General features: G+C 44.1%; 1 protein-coding gene across 1 annotated transcript in view; it reads right to left on the bottom strand.

Annotated features, from left to right (window-relative positions):
• Positions 1-11,344: 11,344 nt before the first annotated feature.
• aacs (acetoacetyl-CoA synthetase) overlaps positions 11,345-20,665 on the bottom strand; it is a 129,734-nt gene continuing 120,413 nt past the window's right edge. Inside the window, exons 16-18 of the mRNA XM_055655660.1 lie at positions 17,639-17,697; positions 14,682-14,884; positions 11,345-14,166 (exon numbers count right to left, since the gene is read on the bottom strand). Coding sequence (XP_055511635.1) covers positions 14,029-14,166; positions 14,682-14,884; positions 17,639-17,697 — 400 coding nt within the window. The 3' untranslated portion in view covers positions 11,345-14,028. The remainder of the gene's footprint in view (positions 14,167-14,681; positions 14,885-17,638; positions 17,698-20,665) is intronic.

The raw sequence follows: 20,665 nt of genomic DNA, 5'->3' as shown, positions 1-20,665 counted from the left end.
GAACCATGTGCAAGCAGAGGAGATCAGGTCATTTTGGCATCATATCCTCCAGACCTAGCAGGCTGAAGGGCCTGTTTGTAATGTATTATTATAATATAATATAATAATACATAACATAATATAATATATATTAGAATATAACATAACATAACAAACTGTAACATCATATAAAATAATATAACATATAATATAATATAATATAATATAATATAATATAATATAATATCAGCAGAGTAATGCAGCTGGTACACAGCAACACAGACCCAGGTTCAATGCTGACGATGTCTGTATGGAGTTTGATGTTCTCTCTGTGACTGGGCTCAGACACTGACAAATTCCTTGTTCAGGTCCCCACCCAAAACCCAATTGATGGTGTCACTTCTTGCCCTTGTTCAGAGCTTGAATATTTCATCACCTTTGCTACGAGTTTCCACATTTTCCCTGCAGACACTTCCCTTCGCTGGCTTGAATGCTAAATTCCTCTGTCCCACTGAGGCGATTTTTTAGGCGCCAACAGGCAACGAGGCTGTCGCCACATGGTCGCCAGGGTGTCGCCTGTATGGTCGTGAGTTGTCTCCTCAGCTGCCCAAAGAATCGTCGCGTTTTTCTGGTCCCCGCTGGATTTTGAAATGTTCAAAACTTTTCGGCGACAGTCGGCGACCGTTGACTTGTGGTAGGTTGTCGCCAGGATGATGTAGGTTGGCGCCGGGTGCTGACCTCGGTGAATTCCATTGGCGACTACGTCAACCGGCGATAGGTACCGGCGACTGAATTGTCTTCAGTTGTCTTCAGTTGTCGCCGACAGGGTTGTACCTTGTCATAGCTTGTCGCGGGTGGACGTAGGTTGTCGTAGGTGGACGTCCTAATGGGTCGCCGGTTGTCGGTAGCTTGCCATAGCTTGACGTGGACTAGGTGATAGGTTGTTGCAGACATTGTCGGAGGGGGGGTCCAGTCGCCGGTTTTTCGCCTACGACTATGGCAGTTGCCGGCAGACACCAAAAAAAATACTTAAGTGGGACAGGCCCATTAATGCGTCGCTTGCATGTATTATGTAGGTACCGTGTAATCCTACTGCAACCAGATAGATCCACACCTACACAACTCAAAAGTAGAGAGGTGGGATTGCAGATGCTGGTTTACCAAGGAAATACACGAAATGCTGGAGTAACTCAGTGGGCCAGGCAGCATCCCTGGTGAAACGTTCAGTTTCACCACCTACTCAAAAGTAGGCTGGAAATTCTGCTTTATCTATTCGTAACTGCTTCTTAGTTTAGTTTAGATACAGCACGGAAACAGGCCCTTTGGCCCACTTCGTCCGCGCCGACCAGCGATCCCCGCACATTAACATTATCCTACACACACTAGGGACAATTTACATTTATACCAGGCCAATTTACCTACAATTTATGTACATCTTTGGAGTGTGGAAGGAAACCGAAGGTCTCGGAAAAAAAATGCAGGTCACGGGGAGAAGGTACAAGCTCCATACAGACAGCACCTGTAGTCAGGATCGAACCTGGGTGGCCAGCGCTGCAAGCGCTGTTAGGCAGCAACTCTACCGCTGCGCCACCATGCCTGCCTACAGAAAAAACAGATTTATAAGCAATACCCCTTTAAGAATGTAGTTCTGCTTTGAATAACAGAGCATTCCACTATTGGTCGAGATCTCCAACAATGATATTCCATTTGAAAAATGCTGATTGTAATTTTTTTTTTCAATGAATATTATCAAAATTGTCTGTTTCTTTATACCAATGCAGGAAGAAGTATCCCTGCTGAATACTTCAGCAAAATTAAATTATGGAACTTTGCAAAAGTATATTAAACTAGAAATTATGAAAATCAGCTTACAATATTTTTTACAGCAATACGAATAATAGAATTCGTCAGGCCTTGCTGATACAGCATAATTCTTGGACGAAATATCGTAGAAAAATATCAGATATTAACAAACAGAACCTGAATTCAACAAGAGGTGAGAAATTACACAAATTGAAGTTCTGCAGATAGGTTTGGTCTGAATCTTTAATTTGACAGACACAAAAAGCTGGAGTAACTCAGTGGGTCGGACAGCATCTCTGCAGAAAAGGAATAGGTGGCGTTTCGGGTTGAGACCCTTCTTCAGACTATTCCTTTTTTCCAGAGATGCTGTCTCACCCGCTGAGTTACTCCCGCATTTTGTGTCCATCTTCAGTTTAAACCAGCATCTGCAGTTCCTTCCTACACATTTGACAAGGACTTCTCCTTCTCAAATATTCCCAAGTCGTTTGATTGGTAGCTTGACGTTTTCTCATTCTTGATCACCCACTGACAACATTAATAATCTTAATAAACAAAACAGATCTTGAAACATTTCTCCTTTTTAACCTTGTCTCCATTAATGATATTTCGTCATTCTGACAGCCAAACTATTCAAACCATCGCTCAAAGTGTATTAAATCTTTTGCATATTTGAACCCAATAAAAATTGATATATTTGGCTCATCATAACAATTAAATTGTCTTGTTGCATCTCAGTAAACTGTACCTAAGATTCATGCTGTTAAAGCCCACGTCATAATAGCCTTGCAAGAGTCCGCAAGTACATCTTGCGCTGTTTAGAGACATTTGAATATATCATTTAAAATTGGGAATGAAATGGATGCAGGCAACCTGAGACCCATTAATCTTTCCCTAGAAAATAACCATAGAATTGATGTATGCATTGTAAAACATAATCTGAACAATCTTAACATACAATCTGAAATAACATGGATTCCAAGTGGCACAGTGGTAGAGTTGCTGCCTTATACAACACCACGGACCCAGGTTGGATCTTGACTACAGGTGCTGTCTGGAAGGAGTTTGCATGTTCTTCCTGTGACCGTGTGGATTTTCTCCGTGTGCTTCAGTTTCCTCCCATATTCCAAAGATGTGCAGGTTTGTAGGTTGATTGGATTCTGTAAGTTGTCCCCAGGGTGTAGGATAGAACTAGTGCATGGGTGATCACAGGTCGGCACGGACTCGGTGGGCTGAAGGGCCTGTTTCCACGCTGTATCTCTAAATTAAACAAAGGGTCTGGCAAAGTCCTTGATTTCACTGAAGAAATTACTACTCTCAACTCGGATTCAGACATCGGAGGTGCAAAGGGACATGGGAGTACTGGTGCAGGATTAATTTGCCAGTTAATAATAATAATAATAATAATAATAATAATAATAATATATTTTATTGTCATTGCACATCAGTGCAACGAGATTTAGTATGCAGCTTCCAACCGATGTAAAAGAAAAGTAAAATAAATAAATAAGCTGCTTGACGTGACCATCCGAGGGAGACAGTCCAGGGGGGATGTGGGGACACTCAGCAGGGCCGGTTCAGAGCCGCTATAGCTCTGGGAATAAAGCTGTTTCTGAGTCTGGAGGTTCGGGCGTAGAAGGCCTTGTAACGTCTGCCAGAGGGAAGTAGTTCAAACAGTCCGTTACAAGGGTGTGAGGAGTCTTTATGGATGCTGACGGCCTTCCTGAGGCACCGTGTGTGGTAGATGCCCTCCAAGGCTGGTAGCTGTGTCCCAATAATCGTCTGCGCTCTGTGGACGACGCGCTGAAGAGCTCTCCTCTCCGCCTCTGTGCAGCTGAGATACCACACAGAGATGCCATACGTTAATATGCTCTCTGTGGTGCAGCGGTAGAACGTTGTCAGCAGCTGTTGGGGCAGACCAGTCTTTTTTAATGTCCTCAGGAAGAACAGTCGTTGCTGTGTCTTCTTGACCAGCGCAGCGGTGTTGGCGGACCATGTGAGATCCTCAGAAATGTGAGTGCCCAGAAACTTAAAGCTGGACACTCTCTCCACACTGTCCCCGTAAATGGAGATTGGGGCGTATTCTCCATTATGGGACCTCCTGAAGTCAATAATCAGCTCCTTGGTCTTGGAGATGTTTAGTGACAAGTTGTTACGTGCGCACCAGTCCGCCAGGTTCTGCACCTCCGCTCTGTATTTTGTTTCATCACCGTTGGTGATCAGCCCAATCACTGTTGTGTCGCCTGCAAGCTTCACGTGGTGTTGGTGTCGAATGCAGGAACACAGTCGTGAGTAAAGAGGGAGTAGAGCATGGGGTTTAGTACACAGCCCTGTGGTGTGCCGGTGCTCAGAGTGATAGTGGAGGACAGGTGCGGGCCCAGTCTCACTGCCTGCGGTCGCTCCGTCAGAAAGTTCAGGATCCAATCGCATATCGGCGGAGTTTGGTGGAATTTTGTGGTGAGCTTGGTGGGGATGACCATATTGAATGCAGAGCTATAGTCAATGAAGAGCATCCTCACGTACGTGCCCTGTCTGTTCAGGTGAGTCAGGACAGTGTGAAGAGCCAGAGAGATGGCATCCTCTGATGATCTATTTGCCCTGTATGCAAATTGATGAGAGTCCAGTGAGGCAGGGATGCTGGTTTTGATGTGGGAGAGGACCAGCCTTTCGAAGCACTTCATTGGGATTGGAGTTAGAGCAACCGGGCGGTAGTTGTTCAGGTTGGTGACTTTAGACTTTTTCGGCACCGGCACTATGGTGGCTGTTTTCAGGCACTTGGGGACCGTTGCCAGAGATGGTTGATTTGGCAGTAAGGAAAGGTAATGCAATGGTACCATTTATTTTGAGAGAACTAGAATATAACAAAAGGGATGTAATGTTGAGGCTTTATAAGGCACTGGTCAGACACATTTTTTAGTATTGTGAGCAGTTTTGGGCCCCAGATCTGAGGAATGATGTGCTGGCGTTGGAAAGGTCCACCCTTGATTCCAAGGATGACTGTGTTAACATACGATGAGCGTTTGATGGCACTGGTCCTGAACTCGCTGGAGTTTAGCAGGATGGGGGGGGTGGGGAGACCTCATTGAAACTTATCGAATAGTGAAAGGCCTGGATAGAGTGGATGTGGAGAGGATGTTTCCACTAGTGGGAGAGTGTGGGACCAGAGGGCACTTGTGTCACTTGTGCTGAGACAGGCCACACACAGACAGGTCCATGGCACAGCAAACACTGACAACTCATTACAATCACTCCCATCACCGGATTGGGAAGCCATTCAGATTAAATTGGATGTGGAAATATTTCAATTCAACGTTATGTCAATCATAGGCAGCAGCTAACAATGGAAAATATCCTGCACCAGGATCGGACAAAACGCTGAGACAAACAATAGGGGTGAGAAGGGGAGGAGCATTTATGAAGGTTAAACTGCCTTGCTCATGCATAGGTGGTTAAGATCGAAGTACATCAAGTATTTAATGTTTTTGGGCTACAAAGAGGTTAATAATCACAGGTTATTATTTCAAATTAGTTTAAATTAGTGAGACAATAACAAGGGTTGGGTGTTTAAACACTGATGTCAAAAAGGAAAATGCATTGCAGATAGCTGATGATTCTGCAATCTTTTTTGTTATAAGTGCCTCACACTTTGTTCAGTAGATTTGTGGCGTGTTCGAGTCAGAGTCATACAGCATAGATGCAGGCTCAACTTGCCCACACCGACTAACATGCCCCATCTACACAGGTCCCACCTGCCTGCAGTTGGTCCATAAAGCTCTAAACCTTTCCTATCCATGTACCTGTCTTCAATGTTATGATAGCACCTGCCTCAACTACCAACTCGGGCAGCTCGTTCCATACCCCCACTACCCATTGCATTTATAATAATATATTTTTTAATTAAAAATTAAGTTACCCTCAGTGTTAAAAGTATTTGATCTGGAATGTTATTTTTGGTTCATCACAAAGAGAGATATTGATAGCTTTATAATTACTAAGGAGATCATGGAGTATTATCGCAGGTAAGTTGCTAAGATAGATTAGCCATTTTGCATTTTGCACTGCATTGTTCAGTTCAGAGATACAGCATGGAAACAGGCCCTTCGGCCCACTAAGTCCATGCCATGCATTGATCACTCGTTCACACTAGTACTATGTTATCCCACTTGGCGCTGCTGGCTTGAAGGGCCGAATGGCCTACTCCTGCACCTATTGTCTATTGCCTATTCTCATCCGTTCCCTACACAGTAGGGGAGAATTCACAGAGGCTAATTAACATACAAACCTGCACATCTTTGGGATGTGGGATGAAACCGGAGCACACGGCAAAAACCCACATGGTCACAGGGAGAACGTGCAAACTCCACACAGACGGCACCCGAGGTCAGGATTGAACCCGGGTTTCTGACAGCAACTCTGCGCACTGTGCCACCCTGAATAGATGGATTTAATAGAGGCAAAAACAGAACATGCCAAGATAACTCAGCAAGTCGGGCAGCATCTGTGACTAGAAAAACTGAATAATTGTTTTAGATCAATGATTCTCTATTGGCATTGGCAGTGTTGGAAGCTTTATTCAACAGGGGAACCACTTTCCAGCTGAATGTAGCTGGTATGGCTTAACTCTGAAATCAATTTGCACTGAATCGTTACACCAACGGAGTTAGATAACTAGAAATAGACTTTACAGATCTTTAGGTGCAGAGCACCCGGGAGCACCCAGAGAAAATCCACGCCCTTCACAGGGGGATCGTGCAAACTCCAGGTAGACAGCACAGCACCCGAGGTCAGGGTTAAACCTGGGTCTTTGGCCCTGTGAGGCAGCTACTCTACCAGCTACGCCATCGTGCTGCCCTAAATTGTTGAACAGCCTCAAGGCACTGAATGACTGCTCCTTCTTCTATTTGTTTGGACTTGGCTGCCTGGAGGAATCGTTACAAAATTAAAATCTCCAGAGGAATTAAATTTGTCCTCATGCGTTCGTGTGCTAAAATAACACTGAATCCTCATGGATATCTGATCTGAATCAAGACTGAGTGTGATTATCATCCCACAATTCCCAATAGTGATCAAAGCCATGTAATTTAAAAACCACATGCTCTATTTAGCAGTATAATCCGGATTTGAACGGTATCACGTCGTGTTTGAGGGATATAGTTACTAACTCCACTGCTTAATGATCTTGACACATAATCACGGGGGGGGGGGGGGGGGGGGGGGGGGGGGGGGGGACGCTGAGAACTAAGAGGGACCCAGCGTGGGGGCTGCCAAGAAAATGGAGGGACCCGGAAGGGGAGGGGAGGGTAGAAGGGTGCCGTGAATGAAGATGAACCATTGGGACTACATTGAACACTTTATAACTGTGTCAGCGCCCTATATGTGGTGACTCTTTGCATGCCTTGTGCGTGGTTTGCAAAACAAAGTGTTTCACTGTGACATGTCACGTGTCATAATAAAGTATCATTCATTCATTGGCTTTGGTGGCTTTTCATTAAAACCTCATCTGCTGGGCTCATCTGCCACCATCGCCTTGTGTCTTCATACAACAGAGAGAACCGATGGCTAATCCTAATTTGTTCTTCGAGCACCATCACCCTCAGTAGTCTCCCACTGTTTTGTGATTATATTCCTATATTCAGTAAACCTGTCGAAAACTAGTAAATTCCACTTGCAATGCACGTTTTCGAGGGAATCTTACGTTTTCAGGGAAGATAGACACAAAATGCTGGAGCAGCTCAGCAGCATGGGCAGAATCTCTGGACAGAAGGAAAGGGTGACGTTTTGGGTCGAGACCCTTCGTCAGACCTGAAACACCACCCATTCTTTCTCTCCAGGAGATGCTGCCTATCCCGCTGCGTTACTCCAGCATTTTGTGTCCATCTTCTGTGCAAACCAGCACCTGCAGTTCCTTCCTACACGTCAAGTTTTCCAGACTCATTTCCACAAGGATTGTGGTAGAGGTAGGCTTCTTATTCTCAGATTGCAAATTAACCCAGTTATTGAATTGCTCCGTTGATGCAGTTTTATTCCAGGACAAGAAAATTATGCCAAGTACTTAGTTTTTCTTTCCTTAATTTTGGTTTGCCTTTCATCGTTTTAGAATGTACCTCAAATTTACTGAGGAAAAAGTGAGGCACTTTAACTGTGGATCATTTCATGGTTTTCATCCTATGTTCAAAGCAATCTTGTTGTACGAACCAGTCAAAAATTAAATGACGATGTATTGTAATCTTCAGTCACTTCAGTCACAGAGGACACAAATAAATATTTTGATATCTTTTTACCATGTGCATTAATATCTATTTAAATGCATCGGATTCCTAAGGAAGTTTAATATGCTGATATAGTTTGGGTAATAGTTTAATGGATGTGTTGCTAATTTTCGGCAATCATAGATAATTCAAAGGGCTTCAAACAATCGTCATATTTAACCAGCCCATAACAAAGCTCTTTGAAGCCGTAGGTTTGATTAACAGCTCTGTTAAGTTTGAAGACACATTTCCTGTGTTTTTGTTCGTGGCTAACTTCAAACGGCAGCTAGTTTAAGAAATCAAGAATAGAAAGCTAATCAGGGACTCATTAGTATTGCCTCATCCTACCATATACAAAGGATATGCAGATGTGTTAGATGGAACAGGGTGGGAGTATGTTCATTTAAGCATGAAAATCAACACTGATAAACGCTACGAATAAAATCTTTGTCATTGAATGTAAAAATAAAGCTGTTGTTCTGTAGACATACGAGATATTTCCTGTCGCTGATTGTTCCACAAGGAAGTTTCAAACGATACCTGCCAACGTGTTAAATGTGACTAAATAAGACAACTCTTCAACCAGCTGAATCTGTCGATAAGCACAAATTGTATTCGGTGAACTGGAAGACTGACACAGTCAGCTTCCATGTGATGTGAGCCTCTTCTGCTATATCTGAAAACAGCTTTCGGGTCAATATACGCCCTAAGCTGCCACTCTTCCTTACAACAACCACAGAGTTAACCATCTGCTTTGACAATTACATCAAGTTCCTCCACGCTCAAGAGTTCTACTTTCAATTAGTTTTGTGCAAGGCACTGGTGTCCAGCAGGAAGCACAGGCAGGTGAGCCGTCAGCAGTCACTGCTCATGCTGCTTTTAACCAGCTGCTCAGAGCAACGCGAGAAAAGCCTCGTTTAATTCACCCTCATTTTTTTTTCCCCAATGAAGAACTAGATCACTTTTGTTTGGCCTGAACCGCAAAAGCAAATCTGACAAAGTTCCCCGTAGTCATAAAATCATACCGTGGAAACAGGCCCTTCAGCCCAACTTGCCCAGTCCCACCTGCCTGCGTTTGGCCCACATCCCTCTAAATCTGTCCTATCCATGTACCTGTCTAACTATTTCTTAAAAGTTGCGATAGTACCTGCCTCAACTGCCTCTGCTGGCTTCATCAGAAGGGTCTCGACCCGAAGCATCACCCCTTCCTTTTCTCCAGTGATGCTGCCTATCCCACTGAGTTACCCCTCAACTTAGGGGTAACTCAAGATATAATGTGATTATTAGTTGTTATTGAGGTGAAGAGAGAAATCAATTGGTTTTAGCAACCACTTATTCAATTGTATTTCATGCCACCACTTCTCCCCAGCCCGCTCTTGAACAGATTTTCTTTCTCCAGATACCCTTCCCACTCCCTTCATGTCCACTCCACGCTTTTTGTTTAGTTGAGAGATACAGCACGGAAACAGGCCCTTCAGCCAACCCCGTCTGCACCAACCAGCGATCCCCGTACACGAGCACTATCCTGCACACTGGGGACAGTTTACAATTTTGATTTTTAACCAAAGCCAATTGAACTACAAAGCTGTTTGTCTTTGGAGTGTGGAAGGAAACGAGAGCACTCGGGAGGAAATCCACGCGGTCACAGTGATAACGTACAAACTCCATACAGACAGCATCCGGGGTCAAGATTGAGCCCGGGTCTCTGGCGCTGCAAGGCAGCAACTCTACTGCTGCACCACTGTGCCACCCATTTGTCATGGTTTGGTGTGGAGCGGCTGGCTGGTGACGGCTTAAAACTGGTTTAGATTATACCCCAGTCATATTTCAAATTTACCAACAATAACATCACCACCACAAAATTGTCACAAATTGATCAAACTGTACAACTGACATTCAGGTGACTAACTAGTCCTGCCTATCAGTCTGACATTACCTTTGTATCTCTTGACTGAGTGCAAGCTCCAGTGGTGTAAAGCCAGCATTATCTCCACCTCCTGTAAGTTTACTAATGGCTCATTTAGATTATATGGCTCCCTATTTATTTTGGACTCTTGCCTGATACAAATGAATTGAAATATAAAAGTGTCCTCTTTCCTACCCTGAAATTGGCACATAATTAATGAATACCAAACTAAATCCTGTGCCTATGACAGTACAGTCAGCAGTTACCCAGTTTTGACTACTGCCCATACCCAATGTATATACTCAAATTATATCCAAAAGAACAGGACTAAAATCCTGCTGAGCTAACAAAGAGACAGCAAGGTGGGGCAGCGGTAGAGTTGCTGCCTTACAGCCCCAGAGACCTGGGATGACACCACACGGGTGCTGTCTGTGTGGAGTTTGTACGTCCTCCCCGTGACCGCTTGGGTTTTCCCTGGGTGCCCCGGTTTCCTCCCACACTCCAAAGTCATAAAGGTTTGTAGGTTAATTGGCTTTGGTAACCTTGCAAATTGTCCCTAGTATGCAGGATTGTGCTCGTGTAAGGGGTGATCTCTGATCGGCACGGTCTTGATGGGCTGAAGGGCCTGTTTCCATGCTGCATCTCTGAAGTCTGAAGACAGTAAGTGATAAAGCAATTTCACAAGTCAAACTCTATGTTTCAGTGGAGAATCAAATTATAGGAATGTTAAGGTTTCTTGATCTGACCTCAATTTTTTTTAATGATTTATGATTTGGTTTGTTTTATACAAATTGAGATTTAAAAGAGTAGAATGATTGTATTAGTATCATTGGATCTGCTAGATCCAGCATGCAAAGAGTCGCCATACTCTGGTGCCACTTTGATCAGTAACATTTAGAGATACAGCGTGGAAACAGGCCCTTCGACCCACCAAGTCCGCACCGACCAGTGATCCCCGCACATTAACACTATCCTACACACACTAGGGACAAATTACATTTATACCAAGCCAATTAACCTACACACCTGTACGTCTTTGGAGTGTGGGAGGAAACCGAAAATCTTGGAGAAAAACCACTGGGAGATCGTACAAGTTCCGTTCAGACAGCAGCCGTAGTCGGGATTGAACCCAGGTCTCTGACGCTGTAAGGCAGCAATGCCACCGCTGCGCCATCGTGCTGCATAAATGGCAGATTATCTGTATTGAAAAAAGACTGCTTAACGTCTTGGGAGTGTTTTCCAAATAAAACAAAATGGATCAATAATGTTAGCAAGAGAAGAATCCATGCAATTTTATCTTTGGTCATTTTTCTTTCTGTTGATAAATTAGGCAAACACTACTCATCAAATTTGTGGATATCTTAAAATCACTACTGAAATAAGTTTGAATCGATTGAGTAAATATCCCGGGTTTACAGCAAGAAATTTTATTTTCAAACAACTTACAATTTAAAGGGATTTATATCGGAAACATGTGCAGTTAAAAGACAATGCCTTATCTTTAACTGATCAATGAAGTGTCAGCCCAGGAAACGGATGGTCTCATTGATATTAGATAGGTCATGCAGGATCCCAAAGAACGTACATGCTTCACGACCTGCAGCAGATTGAAAGCCAAGCTCATTATATACAGTGTTCAGATGGTGGTTGGGTAAGAGTCAGAGGGTGGCAGTGAAGGGTTGTTTTCCAGATTGGAGGCCTGTAGCCAGCATTTGTTGCAAGTATCGGTGTTGGGTCCACTGTTGTGTGTCATCTATATGAATGGTTTGAATGCAGACAGCACAAAACTTGGCGTTATAGTGGACCGTGAAAAGGTTGTCTACGATTACAAAGGGGTCTAAATAGGCTGGGGACGTGGGCCAAGGGATGGCAGATGGAATTTCACTCGGACCAGCGCGAGGTGTGATGTCTTGGTAAGAACAGGACTTGTACAGTAAATGGTCAGGCCCAGGAGGGTGTTGTAGAACAAAGAGGGGGACAGATACATAGTTCCTTGAAAGTGGTGACATGGGCGGGCAGGGTGAAGAAGGCATTTGGCACACTTGCCTTCATCGGTCAGAGCATAGAGTACAGGAATTACACTTCAGTATTAACCAGCATCTGCAGTGCCTTCCTACACATGTAATGTTACAGTTGTACAAGACATTGATGAGGCCACACTTTCTGTATTTTCTTCCTGGTTGCCCAGCTATAGGAAAGATGCCGTTAAGCTGGAAAAGTGCAGGAAAGATTCCTGGTGACTGGGACTGGGGGGGCTTGGGTTATAAGGAGAGATTGGATAGGCCGTGAATCTGGAGCTCGGGAGGTTGAGGGGTGACTGCATAGAGGAATATAACATTATGAGGGATGTAGGTGGATTGTTATAGTATTTCCCCCATGGTACAGGAGGGCATAGCTTTAAGTTTAAGAGATGAAATATCATAAAAGAGACCGAAGGGGAATCGTTGCCATATGGAGGTGGTTTGGGTATGAAGCAAGTGGCCAGAGGAGGCTGTAGAGGCAGATGCAGTTACAATATTCAACAGACATATAATCAGTTACAAGAATAGTAAAGATTTTACAGCGATATGGGCCATGTGGGACTAGCTCAGATAAGCATCTTGACTTACATGGACAAGTTGGCTCGAATGGCCTGTTTCCATGCTGTGTAACTCTGTAACAAGATCACTACAGAATTTAGTAACCCGCATATTGAGCAAACAACCACAATCTGTTTTGCTTTATTAACCGTTCCTTTGAGTCAGACACATACATAATGTTTTAAACATTTTCTGTGCTTTTACAACTGAGGGAAAAAGGCAATGACAAAGAACCTGCTGTGGCACTCAACATTATTTTTCCATTAAAACCACCGTTTAATTTATTTAATTGATACCATAAATTCTACCCCACTGGTCAAAATCTGTGACAACTTGAGACTTGTGCAATCTCAGTTTTTCTGACATAAACTGAATTTTCAAATAAAGGATATCAAATGCAATAAAAGAGTTTAAAACACAGTTGTGTAGTGCAGGTTTGTTGTGCATTAGAGGATCAATTATCTCATTATTATGTTGTCATGCAGAACTGAGACAGCTAAGGAAGAAGTGACAATGGCGCCAGACAACACAAAAGTAAAATATTGCAGTTCTTAGAACGCCGAGATAAAAACAGGAAGATTTGGCGGTTAAACATCTGTGGAAGAAGGAACTAAGCCATTGTTTCAGTTTGTTAAAACTATTCTAGAGAAGCGAGAGATTTTTCAAATGGTGCAGAGAGACAGGGAAAGAAAGAAAAAATAATTACGAAAGGTTTGTATTAGGATGGAAGACAGAAAAGAAGCAGAAGAAGTTGGAATTGAACAAGTAAAGACGGAAAAGATGGGTTCAGGGATGTAAATTGGTGTTGCAGGATCTTTATGGGTCAGATAAACTTTGCTCGACTGGTGTTGGCTAAATATGTCAGTCATTTCCCCACAGATGCTGCCTGACCCAAGTATTTACAACATTCCGTTTACTATATTTGCCCCAGACTTTTTATTCCATTAAATCAAATTAATTTCAACATCAAAGTAAAAATGAGACTATCTTGATTTAATAAGCTATTATTTTATTTCCTATCTATAAAAAAAATGTTCACATTTCAATCAGACAGTACCAAAAACCGTATTTTGTTTGACTGGGGAAAGCATTGAACTGAACTCGAGGACAGGGACACTTCAGAATTAGTTGAGACAGTATTTTTGTATCTTTGCCAAAGATATATTCCATGAATGGAGACACAGGGGACTGGCGTCCAGAACAAAAAAAGTAAATTGCTACAGGAATTCAACGGGTCAGGCAGCATCAAATGCTATGACTCACTGAGTTCCTCAACCGTTTTTTGCTTATATTCTATTAACTTCAATGGAATGTAAAACCACCATTGCACCCAATCGAGCCAATCTTAAAGATGCCTCCAATTCACTTGTACAACTATTGGTGTAGGTCCATAAGCACATTCGATTTTGCAGAAGCAGAGGTGAACAACAAAACAGTGAACTGCACCAAGTCTCTTCCAAGTGAGACAATTACTCTATTAAATAAAATTTACTTTGCACATATATAAATAAGACTTTCAGAAATTCTGGAGTTCTGGGACGTTCTTGTAGAGCTCAAGAGACTTTGGGTTGGAGAAGGCGCTGTGATGTTTCACGTCCTTGCCAGCGATAACTTGCTTCACTGCCACTTCCACCTTCTTCCCACTGATGGTGTACTATTAAAAAAACAACGACAATGTCAACACTGTTTCATTTGCTTTCCAAGTCACCTCCGTTTAAGTTTACGAGAATTATCCCGGGGATGATTGGGTTGATGTATGATGTGCGTTTGACGACACTGGGCCTGTACTCACTGGAGTTTATTGAAACTCATTGAAACTTGGAATAGTGAAGGGCCTGGATTGAGGGGATGTGGACAGGATGTTTCCACAAGTGGGAGAGTCTAGGACAGAGGACATAGCCTCGGAAAAAAAGGATGCACCTTGAGAAAGATGAGGAAGAATGTTTTGCACTCATCATTGTATTTATTGTTGTATTTATAGAAAACACATGGATCTTCAATGGAATTAATTAAGTGCATAAAGCAGATGGGATGGAAACTCTACTTCCAATCATTCTGCATGACAGTTCATGTCGATATATGAAAAAATTGTGACTTCGCAAAGGACAAATAAAAACAGATAGTTTGCTTGAGAATGTGAACAGGTATAACAAAAGTGCGGCAACTTACAGGAATGTCTTTAGTCTCCAGTATTAAGGCAGGAATATGTCTCGCAGACAAAGCCTTTCGGATGGCACTTCTCACCCTCATCACCAGGTCTACTGTGAAAACCTGATTGGAGGCCATTTTCAAGAACAGGATGACTCTTTCCTCACCGTCCTTGTTGTACTGTGGAACACATAGACTGTCCGCAACCTCCTCAAAAGCTTCAACTGCACGACAAAATATCACAAACTGCTTTCAGAAAGAGAGCAAAAACAATCTGCTTGCTCTCACATGGACCTCCCAATACATCCCACTAACATTTCAATGGACAAATCTGCTGTAGTTTTGCCTAACTTCATTTTTTATGTTATTGCGATGAAAAAATAACCGTGAACATTTTTAAGACTAGATCTTATCCCAAAACGTTGTCTGGTCTATTCCCTCTACAGATGCCGGGTGTGGGAAAGAACTGCAGATGCTGGTTTACACCGAAGATAGACACAAAATGCTGGAGTAACCCAGCAGGTCAGACTGCATCTCTGGAGAAAAGGAAAAAGCGACGTTTCAGGTCGAGACCCTTCTTCATACTCATGTCTGAAGAAGGGTCGTGACCTGAAATGTCACCTAATCCTTTTCTCCAGAGATGCTGCCTGAACCACTGAGTTTCTCCAGCCTTTTGTGTCCATCTTCCCTCCACAGATGCTGCCTGGCTCGCTGACTTCCTCCAGCGCGCATTTTTAAGTTGGTGGCTCTGTATTCTGACATAGAATTTCATTACACATTATTAAAAAAGCATAATTTTTCAACGTCGCTGCTTCTAGATATGTAAAACAAAGCAGTCATTTGAACCCAAGTGCTTGGAATCTAATGTGCCATAAACTTATGTAGAAATAGCAGCCAGAAATTTCCAGGACTGGACAATGTATTCTGACATCTACTCTCATTACACATGATGTAAAAGAGCATAATTTGGCAACGTCATTGCTTCTAGATATGTAAAACAAAGCAGTCATTTGGACCCAAGTGCTTGGAATCTAATGTGCCATAAACTTATGTAGAAATAGCAGCCAGAAATCTCCAGGACTGGACAATGTTTCCCCCTCTACTCTCGAGCTCTGTGCCGAACAACTGGCACCAGTCTACACAGACATTTTCAACCAGTCCTTGCAAACCTGCTCCCTACCTGCTCCCTACCTGCTTCAAAGTCTCCACTATTGTTCCTGTACCCAAAAAGCCAAGGATTACTGGTCTTAATGACTACAGGCCCATCGCACTGACCTCCGTAATCATGAAAACGCTTGAAAGACTTGTGCTGGCCCACCTGAAAAATATCACAAACCCCCTGCTGCAACCCCTGCACTTTGCATACCGGGCCAATAGATCAGTGGATGACCCAGTCAACCTAGGCCTGCACTTCATCTTCCAGCATCTAGACCGCCAGAGGACCTATGCGAGGATTTTGTTTGTGGATTTTAGCTCTGCATTCAACACCATTGTGCCAGAGCTACTACACTCCAAACTGTCCCAGTTGACTGTGCCTGAACCCCTCTGTCAGTGGATCACCAGCTTCCTGACCGACAGGAAGCAGCATGTGAGGCTGGGAAAGTACATCTCGGACCCGCTGACCCTCAGCATAGGAGCACCACAGGGCTGCGTACTCTCCACTCCACTCTCCTCTCCTCTCTCTACACCAATGACTGCACCTCCACTGACTCCTCTGTCAAGCTTCTCAAGTTTGCGAACGACACAACCCTGATTGGACTGATCTAGGATGGGGAGGAATCTGCCTACAGACAGGAAGTGACACAGCTGGTTCCATCGCAACAACCTGGAGCTCAATGCTCTTAAGACAGTGGAATTGATTGTAGACTTTAGGAACGCTACCCCTCCCCTCCCCCCCACTCACCATTAACAACACCACAGTCGCATCTGCGGAGTCTTTCAAGTTCCTGGGAACCATCATCTCCAAGGACCTAAAATGGGGAGGCCACCATCGACTCCACAGTAAAAATAGGCCCAACAGAGGATGTACTTCCAGTGGCAGCTGAGAAAACACACTCTGCCACAAGCAATGATGGTCCAGTTTTATACTGCCCTCACCTTCTCTATCATAGAGTCTGCCCTCACCTTCTCCATCATGGTGTGGTTTGGCTCAGCCACCAAGCACGACATCCGGAGGCTGCAGCGCATCTTTCGATCAATCGAGAAGGTTGTTGGCTGCAACCCTCCCCCCATCGACAATGTACACTGCAAGGGCCAGGAAGCGAGTGGGTAAGATCATCTCTGATCCCCTCTCAACCTGGCCATAAATTCTTTGAAGTACTTCCCTCTGGAAGGCGACTCCGGACTGTCAAAGCCGCCACAGCCAGGCATAAAAACAGGCAGTAGCTCCACTTAATAACCAAAAGTCTGTAGCCCCCTTTTGTTCTGGTATTTTATTTTATTCTTCACATTTAAATTATGTTTTATTTTTAATTGTCTACTGTATATCGTATTGTTATCCTTGCGAGCAAAGCACCAAGTACAAATTCCTTGTATGTATACATACTTGGCTAACAAAATGTATTCAATTCAATTCAATCTGCAGAAATTAAACCCTTGAAAAGCAGCAAAAAATATAACTATTTAGCTCAGTTTAGAAATACAGCACGGAAACAGGCCCTTCGGCCCACCGAGTCCATACCGACCATCGATAACCCATTCCCATTAGTTATGTGTTATTCCACTTTCTCAACCACTCCCTACACACCAGGGACAATTAAGAGGCCAATTAACCACCAAACCCTCACGTCTTTGGGATGCAGGAAGAAACCGGAGGAAACCCATAGGGTCACAGGGAGAATGTGCAAACCCCATGTAGACAGCAGCTGATATCAGGTTCGACCTGTGTCTATGGCGCTGAGAGGCAGCAGCTCTACCAGCTGTGCCACTGTGTAGTTACTGCTAAACACCTCATTGGAGCTCCACACTTTAAAGCTTACCGATGTGATAGATTTCAGAGCTTCCAAATCTCACTCCATTTGGATTCAAGGTGCCATCACTGCAGAAAGGAGAAACATATTTGAGTATTACAATTTAAAAAAACAAAACATTCCACTGAGCACCTTATAGAATGGGGTTAAATTATGAAACGCACATCATGACTGCCTTCTACAGTTCAAAACATATGTAAGCGAAGGAAGGAAAAAAAGAACAAATGGTTTAATTTAGTTTAGTTTAGTTTAGAGCTACAGCACCGAAACAGGCCCTTCGGCCCACCGAGTCTGCACCGACCAGCAATCCCCGTACAGGATTTCCTAATAACCAAGGACAATTTACAATTTGTGCTGAAGAAAATTAACCTACAAACCTGCACGTCTTGTGAATGTGGGAGGAAACTGGAGCACCCGGAGAAAACCCACAGGGTCACAGGGAGAACATGCAAACTCCGTGCTGACAGCACCCATAGTTAGGATCGAACCCGGGTCTCTGATGCTGTATGGCAGCAACTCTACCGCTGCGCCACTGTTATTCATTATTTTAGAATGAATGACGGATTCAAAAACCTCCAATCTATTACACATAAGAAGTTAATCCATGGAAATCCTTTCTACTCAAAAGACGAAAATCATTAAAAAAAAAGGCAAGAATTCTGACATCATGTCCAACACCTGAAACGTTAACTGTTTCATTTCCACTGAGGAGTCTGTTCTGTTTTCACTAGCCTCAAAGAACAACAGTTTTGTTTATTGTCAATTAATAAGAAGGTACAGTAAAAGGAGGCATGGTGCTTGTGATGGGACTGTGGTTCAACTACCGAGCTGGTGAATCCACAGCATTGGGACCAACAATCCACAGAGGCCCCACCATGGAAGATGGAGTTTAAATTCAGATCGTCAAGAGGAGGAATTTCTTTAGCCAGAGGACGGTGAATCTGTGGAATTCATAGCTACAGACGGCTGTGGAGCCCAAGTCGTTGGGTATTTTTATTGAGAAGTTTGATGGGTTCTTGATTAGTATCAAAGATTAAGGGGAAAAGGCAGGAGAATGGGTTGAGAGGGAAAAATAGATCAGCCACGATCCTATGCCGGAGTAGACTTGAGGAGCGAAATAGCCTAAGTCCACTCTTTATGTTAACATGAACTTTTAAAAATAGCTTTAGTGACCATGAAATTGCTTGTCGTATAACTGCCATTTGCACCTCGTTTTCTGATAAGTGACACCAGACGTCGACAGGTATGTCACTCTTCAATGTCCTCTGAAATGATCAACTAGCCCCAGAAAATGAATAAAGTAAAAACACTGCTACGTTTCTAAGGTAACCAGTGTATCAGTGAGATGCTGCCAATGGAACAATTCTTTAATCCTTAAATTAATCTATGATTCATTTTAAGGCATTTGTCATGTTAACATCATAATGGGCCTGTCCCACTGTATGAGCTCGTTCAAGAGTTCTCCAAGTTTGCCCTGATTCGAACTCGGAGATTTAAGGTAATGGCCGCTCGTAGGTACTCGGGGCTCTCGTGGACATTTTTCAACATGTTGAAAAATCTTCACGAGTCTTCCCGAGCTTACCGCGTTTCCCGTGTGCCTGCTGTTAGCGTTACGAGCCGCTTAGAGACGTCCCGTGCTCCGACGTACCCGCTACGTGCATTCTACGTGCTTCCACGAGTTTGATTTTTTTTTAAACTCGGCAGAGCTGTTCAATGAGCTTGTACAGTGGGACAGCGCCATAAGATATCGAATTGAATGATGAAAGAAGGCCTTCCAAAGCCCCCTATCTCACTGCAGTTGCTGCCAAACCTGCATTTTGTAAGCTGGTGGGTCAAGAGTTAAACACCCATGTTAAACATCCCAGAATTGTCTACAATGACTGAGGTCAGATGCTCAAGTACAACGTATCGCTACAATTCTAAAGCTACAATTCTGGGTTTAAAATACGCATAATCATAGAATTTGACAATGCATCAATCATATTGTACTGAAGAGAATAAGAACTGGGAAATGAACTGAGCACACGTAATGCAATTCTATTTTAAGTTTGAATACAGGCCCTTCTGCCTATCGAGTCCACGCCGGCCATCAAGATTCAAGATTCAATTTAATTGTCATTTGGACTCCTTGAGGTCCAAACGAAATGCCGATTCTGCAGCCATACATTACAAACAAATAGACCCAAGACAACATAATTTACATAAACATCCATCACATCGCTGTGATGGAAAGGCCAAAAAAAACTTATCTCTCCACTGCACTCTCCCCCCCCCCCGATGTCAGAGTCAAAGTCAAAGCCCCCGGCTGGCGATGGCGATTGTCCCGCGGCCATTAAAGCCACGCCGGGTGGTGCCAGGTCGCACACCGGGTCTTGGTGTTAGAGCCCCCGGCGGGCGCTCGCAGAGTCCCGCGTCCATTCCAAGCCGCGCGGGGCGGTGATGTCAGGCCCCGCTCCAGGAGCTCTTCAACCCCGCAACTCGGGCGGGAGAAGTTGCCGTTGCGAGAGCCCTGAAAAGCGGTCTCCCTCCAGGGACCCGCGGGCTCCCGGTGCCGCCGTCCGCCAGACCCGCAGTTGCAGCCTACGAAATCTCCGGAGGTCGGGCCGCAGCAGCAGCAGCGCTCCACCACTGCTCCACCCGCTCTGGACTCGGCCAGCTCCGCGACGGTGAGGTGAGTCGTCGGCACCAGAGTCCCCGGTCTTCTCCTGTTGGAGGCCGCTCCTCGTTGCAGCCCCAACGACAACGGAGACTCGACAAGAAAAGGTCGGGTCTCCCGTGCAGGGAGTGATTTAAAAGTTACCCCCTCCCGCCCACCCCACCACCCCCCCACACACACACCCCAACAAAAAATAACAAAAACTACATAGAAACAGAGACAAAAAATAATTAAAACGCGGACGGGCTGCAGAGGCCGCTGCTGACGAGAGTCGCGCCGCCTACCGGAATCACCCGTTCTCACTAGTTCTGTTATCCTATTTTCATATCCACTCCCAACACACTAGGGTGATTTACAGAGACCAATTTACCGATAAACCC

This window comes from Leucoraja erinacea, chromosome 25 (assembly GCF_028641065.1).
Source record: "Leucoraja erinacea ecotype New England chromosome 25, Leri_hhj_1, whole genome shotgun sequence".
Classification (NCBI taxonomy): domain Eukaryota; kingdom Metazoa; phylum Chordata; class Chondrichthyes; order Rajiformes; family Rajidae; genus Leucoraja; species Leucoraja erinaceus.
This window is presented reverse-complemented; position numbering and strand designations above follow the sequence as displayed.